We start from the raw sequence: 15,582 nt of genomic DNA on the forward strand, positions 1-15,582 counted from the left end.
TAACGACTTCCCTAGACCGTTGTTAATTGTTTAAAACACGATCAAGAAATTTAGTAGTGCTAAAGGTGTCCCATCTTTCCCCACCCTACTGTAACTAACAAATGATTCATAACGACAAGCATGCTGGAAAACGTTGTGTGATAAAAACGGCCCAATAGAAAGAAATGTATTGTATTATTGTATATTATCTGCGCTAAATGACTCTTGTGGTCTTTATTCGTTTGTGCCCCACTATCAGGTGTACTAACTATATAGCATACACACCTAATGGCATAAAACTACACACTTAATTGTCTTTCTAAAAAGTCAGATTTTTTACAGTTATACGTACTTTAGTCTAACTAACTTTGTCTTTTAGGTAAATTGAAAACGTTGAAGGCAGAAACACTGCCGCGCTTTAAATTTTCTCGCGTGCCGCGTTTTTTTAGTCGACTTGATAACACAATCAGCACATTTGAGCTATACTCTTACTATTAAGGCACCAGTTCAACACGTTAGGACAAACGCACAAAACTGTACCACCCGGCACACACAGTGTAGAGAGAGTAAGGTCGGTGTAGCATCGTTTCAGCACATTAAAAAATATTTACGATTTACACCAGTACAGGCTCGGTGCTAAATGTCGAAGAGTAAATAACAAGCGGTATATAGTAATACATTTGTCGAAACAGAACAGTATAGTTAAAAGTAGATAGGACATCAGCTCTGACATATCCTCATTAATATGTAGCTTCATATATATGCAAGTAAGATTCGATAACTGTTTTGTTCTGCTTTTCTTGAAACGTCGAAAGTTGCAGCGCAGCGGTAGACTGCTTGCAGCAAAAACGCCCGGGACTTTTGGAGTCCCGTTTTCTCTGTAACAGCAGTAACACATAAGAATGTAAGCGGCAATGTGGAACCAATGTAAAAACTTCAGTGTAACTTAAACCAATGGTGCGGTAAAACAGTACGAGCTATTTCAGCCAGTGATTTCGCGTACCAATGAATTCCAACGTCGCTGTTGGTTCGCCTTAAATAAGGAAAAGAACGTATTGGAAGCATAGCGGCATGCGCTAACGTCTCTGACCCTATAACTCCATAGCAAGACGCAACTATACCGTCCACGACTACAGTACCGTGTGCGGTAAGCGGGGCATATAGACCGTCCCCAGTTACCGTAGTAACCGATTCCACGCGTGAAGGTCGAATTTCAAAACCATCCCGGGCTTGAATGGTTGTATAAACGTATTGGCCTGAAAAAATGTCTCCGGCGAAAACCGCTCTTTTGGTCGCGGAAAATGAGTTTGAGCAGTTCGTCTGCGTCGCTATGAACAGCATATGATTTGCTGTGAGTCGTATAGTTTCAAGCTGAGATCGAATTTCGATGTATGAGCCTCCGATTTCAGGCTGTTTGTCCAGAAACATAATGACTTCGGAAAACACGGGTTTTCCTGTAGTACGGTCCACAGCTAATATCCGATCCCCTACGTTTACTTTGTTCATTGGGATGACGGACCCGCTTTCGTTTCTAACTTCGCTTACGCCGTCGAAGCATCCTCCGTACTTCGCTGCATCCGAGTTATCTGTCGTATATAGGTAGCTAGTTAAAATTTTGGTCTTATCATATAGTACTGTGGGAAAAATGGGACACCTTTAGCACATAATATCCAAACATCCTGATTTGTTTTACAATCAACAACGGTCTATGGGAGTCGTCAAGTTATGATTTCAAAATTCTTTGAATGTTCTTTGTTTATACCAAAAGGAACGAAAAAATAGAATGTGTCCTATATTTCCCCACACTACTATATATATTACTGTACAGGGTCAGATTGGGTGATTTGGTTAAATTAGATTAACTGCTAAATTAGTTTTACTTTTAAAATACAATGGGTGCGTCTGCAGTTATATACGTTTTATTCCGTGATCATTGTATGGTGTTTAAATGTAGATATACATAAGTATAGTTGGGTGGCGTATAAGATGAATGTTTTCATTCTATATATCGTTCCATTTGGTAGTAAACAAATAATATTTAGAGAATCGTCGATACATCACATTGCAAAATGTGGTAACTCTTACGTTTAGCAATTTTGTGGTCCAAAATCTTTAGTGTTTTTAATTTTGTCGCGTGTAATTATTTTTTCTCTAGTTTACCCACTAACTTAACAATGGCTCCCGGGGTGTTTTATATTTGAATGCAGCAGCTGTATATGTTTTAATATAGATTATATCAAGAGCTATAGGGATTATTTGTACAGATGTAGAAATATGTTGAAGTAGCTGATAAAGCACGTACATAAAATCCAATTATTAAATATGAAATCGTTTTATTGTAAAACATACAACAAACGTAGTAAAAAGATCACATAGTACCGTGGGGTAAGATGGGATACTGTTTGCACCCAAATCCAACCCTGTTTTGGAGCCGCGAGGTTACGGTAATATAATTCTGTTAATATTCTTCACTTACTACCAAACGGGACGATAAAAGACAATCATAACATGTCCGATTCTACCCCATCCTACTATAAAAAAGCCCTTAAATGTGTTTTACAATTGGAGCTCATGTCTAAATAATAGGCTCTTTAGTTCCCTTTTAGTTTTTAATATTTTTTACATACCTTTTTACCCTATATATCAAAGGTCACGTTTAGAGCGGACTTTTTTATACCAATACTTTTTAACTGAAACAGCAATACTGAAAACAAGAAAGGGATTATACAACGTGTCGGGAATTTTCGGGACTCCAAACTACGAATCCCACGACGGACTTAATCCCTTCAAACAAGATCGCGTGAGTGTATCACTATTGTGTGTTTGTGAGTAATATCCTTCGCCACTTCGGTGGCACGTCAACGTTAGTTCTTGCCGTCGCTATTAGCCCAGCATCAAACAGTGTTTTAAATAAACAGCAACACTGCCGTGACATTTACAAGGGTTTGAACATGTGTTGGTGTAAAGGGTGGGGGCTGATGCACTGGCGGGCGTTTCGACCGCGCTCAAACACGATGACGAGCTTTTAATAGCAGTAGAGCAAACTTACCGGCACGCACGCTTGCGTGGACGTAAAACTTGGACTCATAATAGACCCAGTCGAATCCCGACTCCACGGCAAGCCTCGCCAATAAACCGTTTTTCGACAAGTCATTGTCACTGGTTTTGATGTCTACGGCTCTCCCTGTTTGCAAATGGTCATAGGTTATAATGCTATGGGGAAATATTCCTCTGGGTGTTTTTTGGTTTGAAATGCTATTTTAGGCAATTCAATAGTATATTTTTATCCATGGCCGTCATTTTTAGAATCAGGAGTGGGAAAATGGCAGCTGTATCGCAAGCATATAGTCTGAAGTGACGTTTCAAACACTCATTATCTATTAATACACCTTATACTCACTGTCGAGCACCTTAGCAGCTCTCAAAGCCCAGCAAATTACGCTGGACGCTAAATTTAGAAAATCAAATAATAAACACTGGTAACAAAGGGCAATGAACGCTAATGTTTTATATTACCATTGTTCAACCAAACGACACCTTAAAGCAAACCCATATTAAAACAAATTTTAAGATAAACATAGCGCTAGTACATCGCACGATATACAGATGCCGAATAACGTTTCGCTTCGTTTTAATTTAAGATGTAGTTCGATGTATAAATGAAGGTTTAAAGTCTATTAAAATCACGATTTTTCGTATACGGTTTGTAGCTTGCTTTATCCTCGGAGGCGGAAAACTACCATCGTTATAACACGGATGCTTTGTTTTATACACATCGTGCCCGCTGATTGAGTTATGTCACATGTAGTTTTAAGGGTGCGTTTTTTTCTGTACGACTTACAATTTAGACAACCATTATACAGTGACCGCTGGGTTGGAGCAATTGCCGTTACGTGTCTTGTCCAAGGACACATACGCCCAAGATGGTAGCAGCGACAACCTTTAAACCCATAACCTTTATAAAGGACATTAACTGTTGTTGTTATTTACCTTCATAGTGAAGGGATCCTTTCCGGTGTACCCCGTCCCCATCCCAAGCTTCGATAACTTTAAGGCTCACACCGGCCCATGTGTTCTTCACCAACATTGACAAGAGATTGACTTTGTCTTTGCATCTCTGTGTGAAAATAACTTAAAGTACTGTGGGGTTGATGAAATACGTTAGAACCTAAAATCCCTTATTCCCTGATCGTGTTTGGAACAATATTCAACGCTCTTTTAGAGTCGCGGGGCTATGGTTATATTATTCTGTTAATATTCTTTGTTTACTACCAAATGGGACAAGAAAAATAAAAATGTCCTATCGTACCCCGGCACCATACTACATTTTAACGTGGGTAAAGTTCCAGGCTGGAAAACCCACTATAGAGTGAATGACGACATATAACGGAAAATGTTGTGATAGCTTCTAGATCAATAACTAAAGCCTTAGTCTAAGGGCAAGTCGTGAGGTCAACGAGCCAGTATTTTCCTTGTGCGAAGTCGACGCACAGACCTGGTCCTTGTTGTGTGAAAAAACACCACTTGAATACCTTAAGGGGTGCTCAAACCAGGGCCAAGAGGCGGCCACAATGGAAAACGTTGGAAACGACCTGGTGACTGCATTGTGTTTTGATTGGAGTTGCTTGGAAATTGGTGAAAAGCGATTTTTCTTTTGTCCGGCGCGCATAATTATTCAAGTAATACACTCAATACTCGAAGGCCTTTGAGCAACGAAAGTATTTACCGATTTTAAAATTCGTCGCATATTTGCTACCGAAGACATTCGTTTGATAAGTGATTATTTTCACCACTATTTGATTTTCCTTTTAAAAGGGCTTGTCACGTTTTAATGCCATAGCGCAGTGGGCACTTATGAGGTGTAAATGAGACGTTGAACTTCTTGTCTGTTTGAGTAAGTGGGCGACATGATAAAGGCAAATAATCCTAAACCCCGATTCGTTCGTGTCCCAATTCAAATCAAATGGAATATCAAAGGCTGTCGTAATGGTCATAAGCTTTTCCATAGTCTTTTTATATGTTAAAAGAAACCGCTCGTGACTTAGGCTAAGTCCGTATTTGTTCAAGCCCTGGAGAAACGTCTTTAGCTTCAACATAACCTTTATTTTGCCCTACAGAAGTATCATAGTATGACGAACAAAGATTTTTATCTTATAAAAGTTCCGGTGAGCTACTTTAGTTAAATATTAACTCACTACGAAAAACATTACCGCCTATTCACAAAAATTTTGCAAGTGTTTTATCTATTGCACAACCTCCAATGGGATCTAGGTTATTCCGGAATTACGCAGCCATTTTGCTTCCATAAATTTTAGTTTGTTCAGTATGTTTGCTTGCCATGTACAAACTCTTCAAGTTGGGCAAGCACAAAAAGGGCGCGGCTAAAAGACTCGTCAATAAATGACCGACATTTGCAGTAACTAATTGTTCAACTGCACGAAAACAAGTTTTTTGAATACACGGCAACGGATAGCTCGACAGCCCCCGTATTGCCCAGAGCTATGCGGTATTTATAGCAAGAGACGTAATTCCAACTAGTTAAATATAATAAAATGACGTTTTCCTAAACAAGGCAAACATGCCATGTACCAGTTACTTACAGCATATGCTGGCGCGTGCCTCACATAAGCATTTATAATAGTCTGCCATGCTTTAGGTATACAGACTTCCCGCTATATGTTTTAGGTCTTACCTTTGTCATCGTTCTGTCGCTTCCATCCCGTTCTCGGTCTTCAAATTCTATGTCCGTGTTGTAATTTCTCTCCAACTTCCGATATCTGGGTGTATTTCTATAAATTCTTCCTTCGCTTGGCCCACTGGCCCCGATTGTGCCTTCGGACACATGTGGCACATACTGCTGCCTCAGCAAGGGGCGCAAATTTCGCTGGTTGGGTCGCGTACCGTATCTTGGCCCTGACCCGCATGATATGACCATGTAAACGCATAGAAAATTGGTCAGTAACAGAACGTACCGCTTGCTGTGTGGCATGACTGTCCCGCTTATACGTTACTCGCCTCCTGGCCAAAGCCTACTCGGAACATTTGCGCTGCTTCCGTTGACTCCAAGTGCTGTGATAAGTGCATTGAGTCGCTAGCGTGAAAACTCCGAATGAGGGCTCTCGCCAGGCTTAATCAGAAGTAAGAGCAATGTTTACTTTAGTGAACGTCTATTTTCTTGCGACGATGCAACGTAAGAAGACAGGCAAACAAAAGAGCTGTGTTCGATCGGATGATTCTATACATGAATGTTTGTAACGCCGACGACTTATTAGAGTATATATGTCGGGCCCTGTAAAGATTTTTTTGAATTGTATAATCCCCACTTAATGTCGGTATTACAGCTTTCCCAGCGGTCGTTATAGCCAAGCTGCGCAAATGCGATTAAACAGTCGGCCAGTCATTTCACCCATTGGAATAGTGAGCCTAAAGAAAACAAACACATTTTTAGTGTATAACCGCTCAAACAAAGGCTAATATTCCCTATGTAACTAACACAGCGCTGTTGAGTATTTCGCCACCCATGAAGATCGTTAAATACCTATTTGCAACGTCAAGTGAAAGTTTATATAGTTCCTAACTACAATTCGAAATCTTTTAAGTAAAGTTTGGTTTATTTATTGCAATACAAAATATAAAATTAAACGTTGCGAACAAATGTATTACGTATACGCAATTATAAAAAACTTCTGAAAATATATCTTTAAATTTTAATATATAAGTTGTACTATGCAGACCCAAAGTCATTTTATTATTTAAAAAGTAACACATGTCTACACTAGTTTTCTAGTAGTGCCCAGATCTGGCAACGGTCGGGGTAATAATGCTTTTAATTGTCCCTATCGCATCTCAGTAGGCTTATTAATACCTCAACGGAAGTGCTAAACCACATCGAAAAAACCGCCGCCTTTTCTGTGTTTGTACTCGCATATTAAGCACACAATATTTCTTTCCGTATGGCCCTTATCAACGTTACAGTAACCATTTGTTTACCTCACAATCGGCCTCATATTCGTTAACAATGATCACTTTGCTGCGTTTTATGTATTTTCTTATCGTTTCCTGACACAATATTTGTTGTGTTACTAAGATGCAGTCACGAACTTTTTTTATCAATTTATTAATGTATTCATAAGAAAAGGCTAAATCGCAAATCAAACATACATATATATGTTTCTTCATTTGGATATGTAGCCTAGACAGCTTCCTTGGTGCGCCACTTTTACAGAAATCTATAGTAGGGTAGTGGGAGATGGGACACATTTTCATTTTATTTTCTCGTTCCACTTGGGAGTAAACAAAGAACATTAAAAAATTAAAACTGTGTCCCCACTACTCCTATAGTAGACCATTGGTAATTGTTTAAAACACGATCAGGATATTTGAATATTATGTGCCTAAGTGTCTCATCTTACCCCAGCCGGCCTACTTATGTAATTTTCATTTGTTACAATATACCCCACCTACATTTTTTTAAAAGAAACGGCAAGAACCTTACCATAAAACACATTCTGAAATGCATAGACCTATTTGTGAACTATTTGCCAACTAAATAGACCATCAAATTTTAGGGTAGGGTAAGATGCGACACGTTTCATTCTATTTATAATCCCATCTGGGAGTAAACAAAAATATATGAAGAATTATATAACCGTAGTCTCACGACTCTAAAATCGCGTTGTTAATAGTTTAAAACAAGAACAGAAACATGGAATTATATAACAAAAAACAACAACAATTAAACAAAACAAATCGTATTTGTATTGAAACGTAAATCTCTTCACTTCTTATTTTTTTGAATTTTATTTGTTGACCTTGAACTTGCGGCTTTCAAAGATGTTGTTAAACCATCAGAGTAATAAGCAAACTGTGTACACTGGTTAAACTATGCAAACAGTCATGTGGTTATAGTAACACTGCCTTTCCACATAGCGTGTTGTATATTATAAACTTACATGTTTCTTCAGTTTAAAGAAGCTTGTAAGTTTTATACAAATTTGGCGGCAAAAAGTGCAAGCTTTCCACTTTTCGTGATCCGATTCTACATTGCTACACACAACAAAACGCGTAGGCTATATATCATGGCCCACTCAATACACGGCCTAGGAATACACCTGAACTGCTCAGAAAATAAGAGGCCTATTGACGCGAACAATGCTCATTATAATGCATTGTTTCGTCACGGTTTCATAAATGGAATTTTGTTTTTTCCAGCCAAATTAATACAATTAGAGCATGCGTGCCCAACCTTTTTTGACCCAAGATCTACTTTTCAACTAACCAACTGCACGCGGTCTACCAGCTAGCGTCAACGTATGCCGAAATATCTCTTGGATGCGTTTATCCCCTGTATAAGCAACTGCAGCGGTTCAATGAACTATGCTCATGGTTTTAACTTATCAGCAACAAAACTACTTTAATTACTACACAAATTTCAATGACTTCGTTACCAAAACTAACTGAAATGTAACAAACGAAATACGTCACACATACAATTGTTGCGTCACACCTCACAAGTCATCTTTAGCGGAGCTTAGTTGTGTTTTTGCAGGAAAATCCCTCTCATAGTCCCGTGTACCGTTCTAAAGTGCTGCTCCTGATTTGCTTTTTTTGCCATACGCTACCGTTGCGTTGCATACTAAACAAACAGGCTTTGAATACGAATAAACAGGAAAAATAATCGTCCTCCTATTTAGCGATAAAATGATAGATCTTTGGCTCGTTATCTCTCTGCCATGCTACTAACGTTTGTTGCGATCGCTTGTCAAAAGTCGGAAAGGATCAAAATTTTGGGGAATATAGTCAAAAATACTTAGTTTGAAGCACAGAGAGTTACTAGTGTACAAATCATGCAGACCAGGTTAAGGAAATTATTGTAAAATAATCGCCATTGTTCCGATTGTTACGTCATAGTAGTCGTCATCTTGGATTTTTTGCCTGCTGCCGTACAGGTACGCCTTCTTAACACGGTCCGTTTTTTTTGTACAAAGTATTAATAAAATTAATGATTTGGCAATTATAACGCCACAGCAGATTTTGTGATTTTTTTTATTACACCTGTCGCAGTCGACCTGAGATAGGTCCGCGGACTACCGGTAGACCGCGGTCGACGGGTTGGGCACGCCTGAATTAGAGCCTGTATATTTGCATTTGTAGTTAATTTTGATGTATTTTGTTGTTATAATATAAGTTTGAGCGAATGTACACGTAGTTTCGAACACCATGTGTGACTGTTTAACATAGATAGTTTCGCTAAAATGTCATGAAATCGTATAGTAAAGTCAGAATTTAACCATAAAAACGTTCTATTCGTTTGGACGAAAGTGGTTTCTAACATGTTCTAGTGCTGTTACTGATAGCTGGCATATCATAGATAACAAATCCATTATCTAATTCCAATCAAAGAAAGCATAACATGGTTTAATGTCAGAAATATACACTTTTATTCCTTGCAAAGGCAGTGGTTTAAAAATACAATACTACAAAACAACAGAAGAAAACACATATACGTTTATCGCGCAAGCCTTGACCTGCATCGTTATATTAAAAGTCTGCTTGTTTCTTCAAAACAAGTTAATCTTAGCATTATTGTACATTTTGTCAGCAATCCTTTATCTTGGCTGCATGAAATATATAACACATCTTCCACATCGCCACATGTTTGTAAAATAGAGGTTCGTGCACAAGATTAGAATCATCAGCAAACAGCTATTACACGCCCACAGTAACTGTATATGCTACAAGCAGTGTATGACACATGATGTATGACTGATAGTATTTCCTTTGGATTGAATCTCAATCTGGAATAATCCGTGTCAGTATTAGACTTAGTTGTAAATTGCAATATCACCTCGGTTCTGTTTCTACTAATCTAACAGACTTATAACACGTATCTACCTAGACCTATATCAAAAATATGAACATTTATCATTATAAGCGAAAGCTTTGCCATGCTTCTACAGTATTAAGTTGCTGTGCATCAAACCCTCCACATAACATAACTATAATATGTTAAAATTGTCATCTGTCTGGAATCTACGGTCGACCTCAGTAATGTTTTATAACTTAAACTAACCCATCTGTCGTATTAACACGGCTGTTTTTTAGTTTCAATGTCGTTTTAACAAAGTTTAATCTCGATCTGAATGTACGCTAGCAGTTGGAAAATGCTATACTAGATAACCGCTTAAGGTAATACTGCCGCTGGTGACCAGTGAAAATTATGTTCCTTACGCCTCCCTGATACCCGCTGTATATATATTTTTGAAAAAAACTCGGGCGTTTGGGTCAAAAATTAACCTTGAAAATCTTTTATTTCATTTAATAAGTTTTTATTCTAACGAAACAACCGCAAATACCACGAACACAACAGACCTACAACTGCTTTGATCTTATAAACTGCTTTTCCAATCATGAAACCGTGACGAAACAATGCATTATAATGGGCATTGTTCGCGTCAAAAGGCCACTATTTTTGAGAAGTTTATGTGTATTCCTATGCCGTGTATTGAGTAGGCCATGGCTATATTCGGCGTTACAGCGATTACCATTTCTTGCTTCTTGCAACTCTGCGGTTTAATCGCAGAAGAAGGTAAACCTGAAGGTATATCAGTACACATTCGTTGTGCTGCTGGTGGCGCTGTTTTAAACTGATTTGCGAATTATACTTGCGCTGCTGCTTTATGAGTTTACAGATCATAACCTATACTGTCACTTGGTAGTTTTTAATTAGTATTTTAATGTCCTATTCATAAGTTTTTAAATGTCAAATGAATACTTATAAATTCTTTACTACACAACTTTCTTTAACCAACGTGGCCGGGATTCGAACCTATCGACCTCAAAAGAACAAGTGAATTATATCTTACCTGAACTTTTCCATTGCTACATATATAGGTTTGACTTATGCGGTACAGATTTGTTGGTGTTAGGGTAATAGGCCAGAAACTGAACTTACAAAGCCAAGTACATTTATTAGAGATGTTGACTTACTGTATTGACATACGTGTTACGTGTTAATAAACTAGGCGTGGTTTGTTAGTTCCTTCTTGCTGTGACGTCTTTCCTCTAGCGCAAATTTAACATATCACATGCACTTTATACGTGAAGCCAGGCCTAGACATGGCCTAGCCCTAGAGCATATCCTATACCAGTAGTTGTTGTGTTGTGCCTCGCACAAACCGCAACCGGTACAGCAGAGAGAATTGTTTGAAACTCGTAAGCCAAAGTTTTATTGTTTCGAAACAACTCAAAAGTGGCAGCTGGTTTCTCAGATTTGAAACAAGATCCACATTGCAGGAAACAAGTTGTCTGGATTGAAGGTAATATGCCTAAAGCTTAAACAACCCGTTGTGTGTGTATTAATTAGTCAAATCAGTCAGTTTAACCTTATAGGTTCAGAAGAGAAAAATAATTATAGTTGGCAGCCATCAGCAGTGCATCAAACTTGGTGTATATTAGTATCAGTACAAACTTAATATTAAAAGAAAATTTGGACCTGTATAAGTCTGTTAATTACTTCAACAGTATCCTATGACTTTTGTTTTGGATCTACAGAATAGCATGCAGTACCATAAAGTTAAACGCTGGTTTCTTGCTATTGCACTTGTTGTATTTGGATTGTTTTTATGTCAAACATTTTTCACACTGTACCATTTTTACACCACAAAGCCACAGAAAGCAAAAGCTTATTGTAATACCAAGCCTCCATTTCAAGTTGAAACCATTAAAGAAGATATGCCAATAATTTATGGATTGACTTCCACATACAAAAGATATCTGCAGCTACCAGAACTCACTCGTTTATCACAGACTCTTCTCCATATACCAAAGTTTCACTGGATACTGACAGAGGATTCATACCAGAAAACTAAAACAGTAACAAAGTTTCTGCAGAAATCAGGACTTAATTACACGCACCTAAACACAAAGAACAATATTCCACCAACGAAGTTCATAAAAGACTATAATACCAGAAGAATGGGACTGAATTGGATCCGTGAAAACGTACCACCAACCAAAGATGCTATCGTGTATTTTATTGATGATGACAACACGTACTCGTTGAAACTTTTCGATGAAATTCGTGCAACAAAGCGCGCTGCTGTGTGGCAGGTGGGTTTAGTTGGTGGCATACTCAATGAAGGCCCAGTAAGATGTGAAAACGGGATGGCTTTGGAATGGAAGGCCTATTGGTGGCCTGACAGATTAATCCCAATTGACATGGCTGGCTTTGCACTTCATGTCAAATTACTCTTCGAGAGACCGGAAGCAGAATTTCGTGATCTGCCAGATATGGAATCTGACTTTTTAAGCTCACTTTGTGTGACGCGTGACAATATTGAAGCCAATAACTGCAATGATGTCTTAGTGTGGCACACTCAAACGAAAACACCAGAAGTCGAAGAGTAAAGAATGAATGAATGTAACTTACTCTATCCTCGCGTGGCCGAAAAACGACAGTCGTTATAACAAGGGTGTTCATACACCTCGTGCCAGCTTACGATTTACCATGTATAGTAGGGTGGGGGAAGGTGGGACACATTTTAACTCTAATTTCTCGTCCAATGTGGTAGTACACAAGGAACTTTCAAAGAATTAAAGAACTATATGCTCAAGACTCCACTAGACCGTTGTTAACTGTTTAAAACACGATCAGGATATTCGGATATAATGCGCCGAAGGTGTCCCATCTTCCCCCATCCCACTATATGTTACTTTGTGGGTTAATGCCATCTATGGCGTTGCGCAGTGGCTAAGAGCGCTCTCATTACACCAGCGGTAATGGGATATGACATAGGCGCCGAGTACGCGTAGGCGCGGAGGCGGCGCCTACGATATAATAGCACGGAGACGGCCTCCGTATACGAATTAACAAAAAATATGTATTTTTACTAAATTTATTAATATTTTCGTATTGTTCTCAATATACCATTGCGGTAAAGAAAATCAAAATTAACGACGTGACAATAAGAGAACTGAAATTTAGGCATGCGTTGACCGCGTGGTACTTGGTCATACGTTGACCGCATGTGCAGAATCTGTTATATCATAGTTTAATAATTTTATATATAATAGTTGTTAACGTATGTGTAATTGTCATATTTACGTCACTTTGAAAATGCGGTAATCATGCTTGGAACAGGTTAGTAACGTTAGTTCAAACCAGGTTCAAACAAAGTTGTAACATCCATCGTTGTTAAAGGATAAAGGTAGTTAGATTAATATTCATTGTAGATGAAAGTATTCATTGTAGATCGGACAATTCTTTACTTGATCGCAAACGTTAAACTTCAAACCTGTTTTCAAGCTCCTGCTGGCTAAATAATCAAGGGGACAATCGCTATTATGGCACAAACAATCAACGCGTGAATTGCTATTATGTCGTAATCAATTACCAGGTCAAACAATCGCTATTATAATGCAATAAATCCACGTGTGAATCCCTACTGTTTCGTAATAATTATTCTGCTTGGCTGAGGAAAACATCGTAAATATACAGCAGTGCTACTTCTGGAACATATTTAGGTTCTTTATTAGCGCCTACATTGTTTGAAACTTTAGAACAGGATAACATCGTCTGTTTAGCCCGTTGGTTGTTCTTCATTTTCTAAGTATGTAACATTAAATGTGTTGCTTTGCCTTTGTACGACGACGCGCGAAAGGGCTAAGCTACGACGCACGTAGACGTTAAACTACGACGCACGTAAAGGTCAAGTAGAAAGCACGTCGCCTAGAACGAATGATTTATATGTCAGTCAATCTTGCAACTACGCACGAGGAAAGGATCAACGCGTAACACTGATGTCCAGCGTAAAGCAAGCGTAAAATAACGTCGTTTCGCTGTTTCAAAAATGAAACGCCGAAGTGTTGTGACGTCACGATTGTGTTACGTCATAATAGGCTTCGCCTCCGCACTACATTTCAAAACTCGGCGTCTATGAATAATGAAGTTTACATTGCGCTTCTATGCGCTATGTGTACAGGACATTGGTGACGTAACACATTTAACAGTCATTTCCCCAATCCTATGCTAGATTATGGATTATTCAAATATCAGCCATGGAATAAATAGCATATATTAAAGGGTTGGGGAAGATAGGACACCATTTCATTCTAGTTTTTCGTTCCATTTAGTAGTAAATAAAGACCTTTCTAAAAATTGTAAAACCGTATGTTAAATAGATGCGGACGGTTATCCTCACGACTCCCATAACCGTTGTTAATTGTTTAAAACACCAGGATATTTGGATATCATGTGCTAAAGGTATCCCGTCTTCCCACAACCTATATAAAATATTTATCTCCCAAATTACATATGAAATGATATAACGAGTAAGGGGCACACTATAGGTTTATTTAAAACAACTGCTTTATAGCTGTCGGTGCTCATATTAATGTGCATGTTATTGCGCAATAACAGGACTGTGATAATTATAAACGTTTAAATTTCCGAAAAGACCTACATTTTCTAAAAAAATATGTATATGTAAATGAAGATGTACGTGTATTGCTTAATATTCAACCTTTTTCTCGACGCGAGATGATGCAATTTTTACTTTCGAGTATCCCAAGAGGCAAGGCAACTTTTGTGTACCCAGACTGTGACGTCACGCGTGTGCTCTCTGGCTCCCTCTGGTGGCTCGTCAAAATGGTTTTGTTGGTCTGGAAAGAATCCTCTGTCGTAGCCTATTTGTTTTGTGATCCTAAAGGATCGACGTTACGTCCTGACAGTTTAATAATACTACGGCCCTGACATATAGCGAGACATCACCCGGGTTTCTGTGAAGTTTCTGTGACTTTAATTGTCTAAAGTCACTTATAAGTTGACTATAGGCTACAGCAGACTGCACCATTGTAAAATAATCTGGAAAACGACTTCAATTTGAACAAGTATTTCCAAGTATACAACTGTTAGATCATGCCATCTCGGCCATGTTCCGTGACCTCTCATCCATCATACTTTTGTGTAGTCTTTTTTAATTTATTTTTCATGTATTTTTTATGAGTTTTTATAACTTTTTATGTTTCTATGTCGTCTGTGTCGCTTTCGTGCCACAGAAATAAAAAAGAATAGAACGCGCATCTCTAATGTCGGTAAAGGAGAGAACATGATACACTCTCTCTTTTTCACGACCCGTTCCCGTTTACTATAGTAGTCAATGGAAGCCAGGGCGTTTTATGTAGTTTATCTTCGTTTATTGACTTAATCTTATAGGGAAAAATAACTATTTCCAAACATATATATATTTCTAACAAACCGTTTGTTTGAACGTTTTTAATTAAATTTATAAAATAATTAACTTATCTTAATTCTCAATTCTAGCATTTTTCTTTATTCTCTTGATTGAAATCAAATCATAATATATATTTATAATTTTTAGACTGAACTTTCAGATTTAAAACCGCACGATGAGCGATTAATTAACGATTACTTTCCTCATGCACTATACATAGCGGAAACACTGTCTGGCAGTTTGGCGGGAAACGACGGCGCGTGTTGTATCCACACAACGATTCACGACTGAATCAAACTATTAGCATTTAAGTGGGGACGCATTAAATGCAGTACTCTTATACCGTATTATCATTAATCGTAATTGAAAC

General features: G+C 38.2%; 2 protein-coding genes across 2 annotated transcripts; one reads left to right on the top strand and one right to left on the bottom strand.

Moving 5' to 3' along the window:
* Positions 1-453: 453 nt before the first annotated feature.
* Positions 454-6,332, bottom strand: LOC149735781 (sonic hedgehog protein-like). Its single transcript, XM_089878298.1, has 4 exons — positions 5,672-6,332; positions 3,970-4,096; positions 3,029-3,163; positions 454-1,565 (listed from the first exon to the last, which is right to left on the bottom strand). The coding sequence occupies exons 1-4, from the start codon at positions 5,966-5,968 to the stop codon at positions 916-918; spliced, it is 1,209 nt and encodes a 402-aa protein (XP_089734424.1). The 5' UTR covers positions 5,969-6,332; the 3' UTR covers positions 454-915.
* A 4,047-nt stretch (positions 6,333-10,379) lies between these two features.
* LOC149735782 (galactosylgalactosylxylosylprotein 3-beta-glucuronosyltransferase 1-like) lies at positions 10,380-15,060 on the top strand. The gene has a single exon (XM_089878301.1). The coding sequence runs from the start codon at positions 11,509-11,511 to the stop codon at positions 12,385-12,387; it is 879 nt and encodes a 292-aa protein (XP_089734427.1). The 5' UTR covers positions 10,380-11,508; the 3' UTR covers positions 12,388-15,060.
* The last annotated feature ends 522 nt before the right edge of the window (positions 15,061-15,582 follow it).

Source organism: Ciona robusta, chromosome 5, assembly GCF_009617815.1.
Source record: "Ciona robusta chromosome 5, ASM961781v2".
NCBI classification, from domain to species: Eukaryota; Metazoa; Chordata; class Ascidiacea; order Phlebobranchia; family Cionidae; genus Ciona; species Ciona robusta.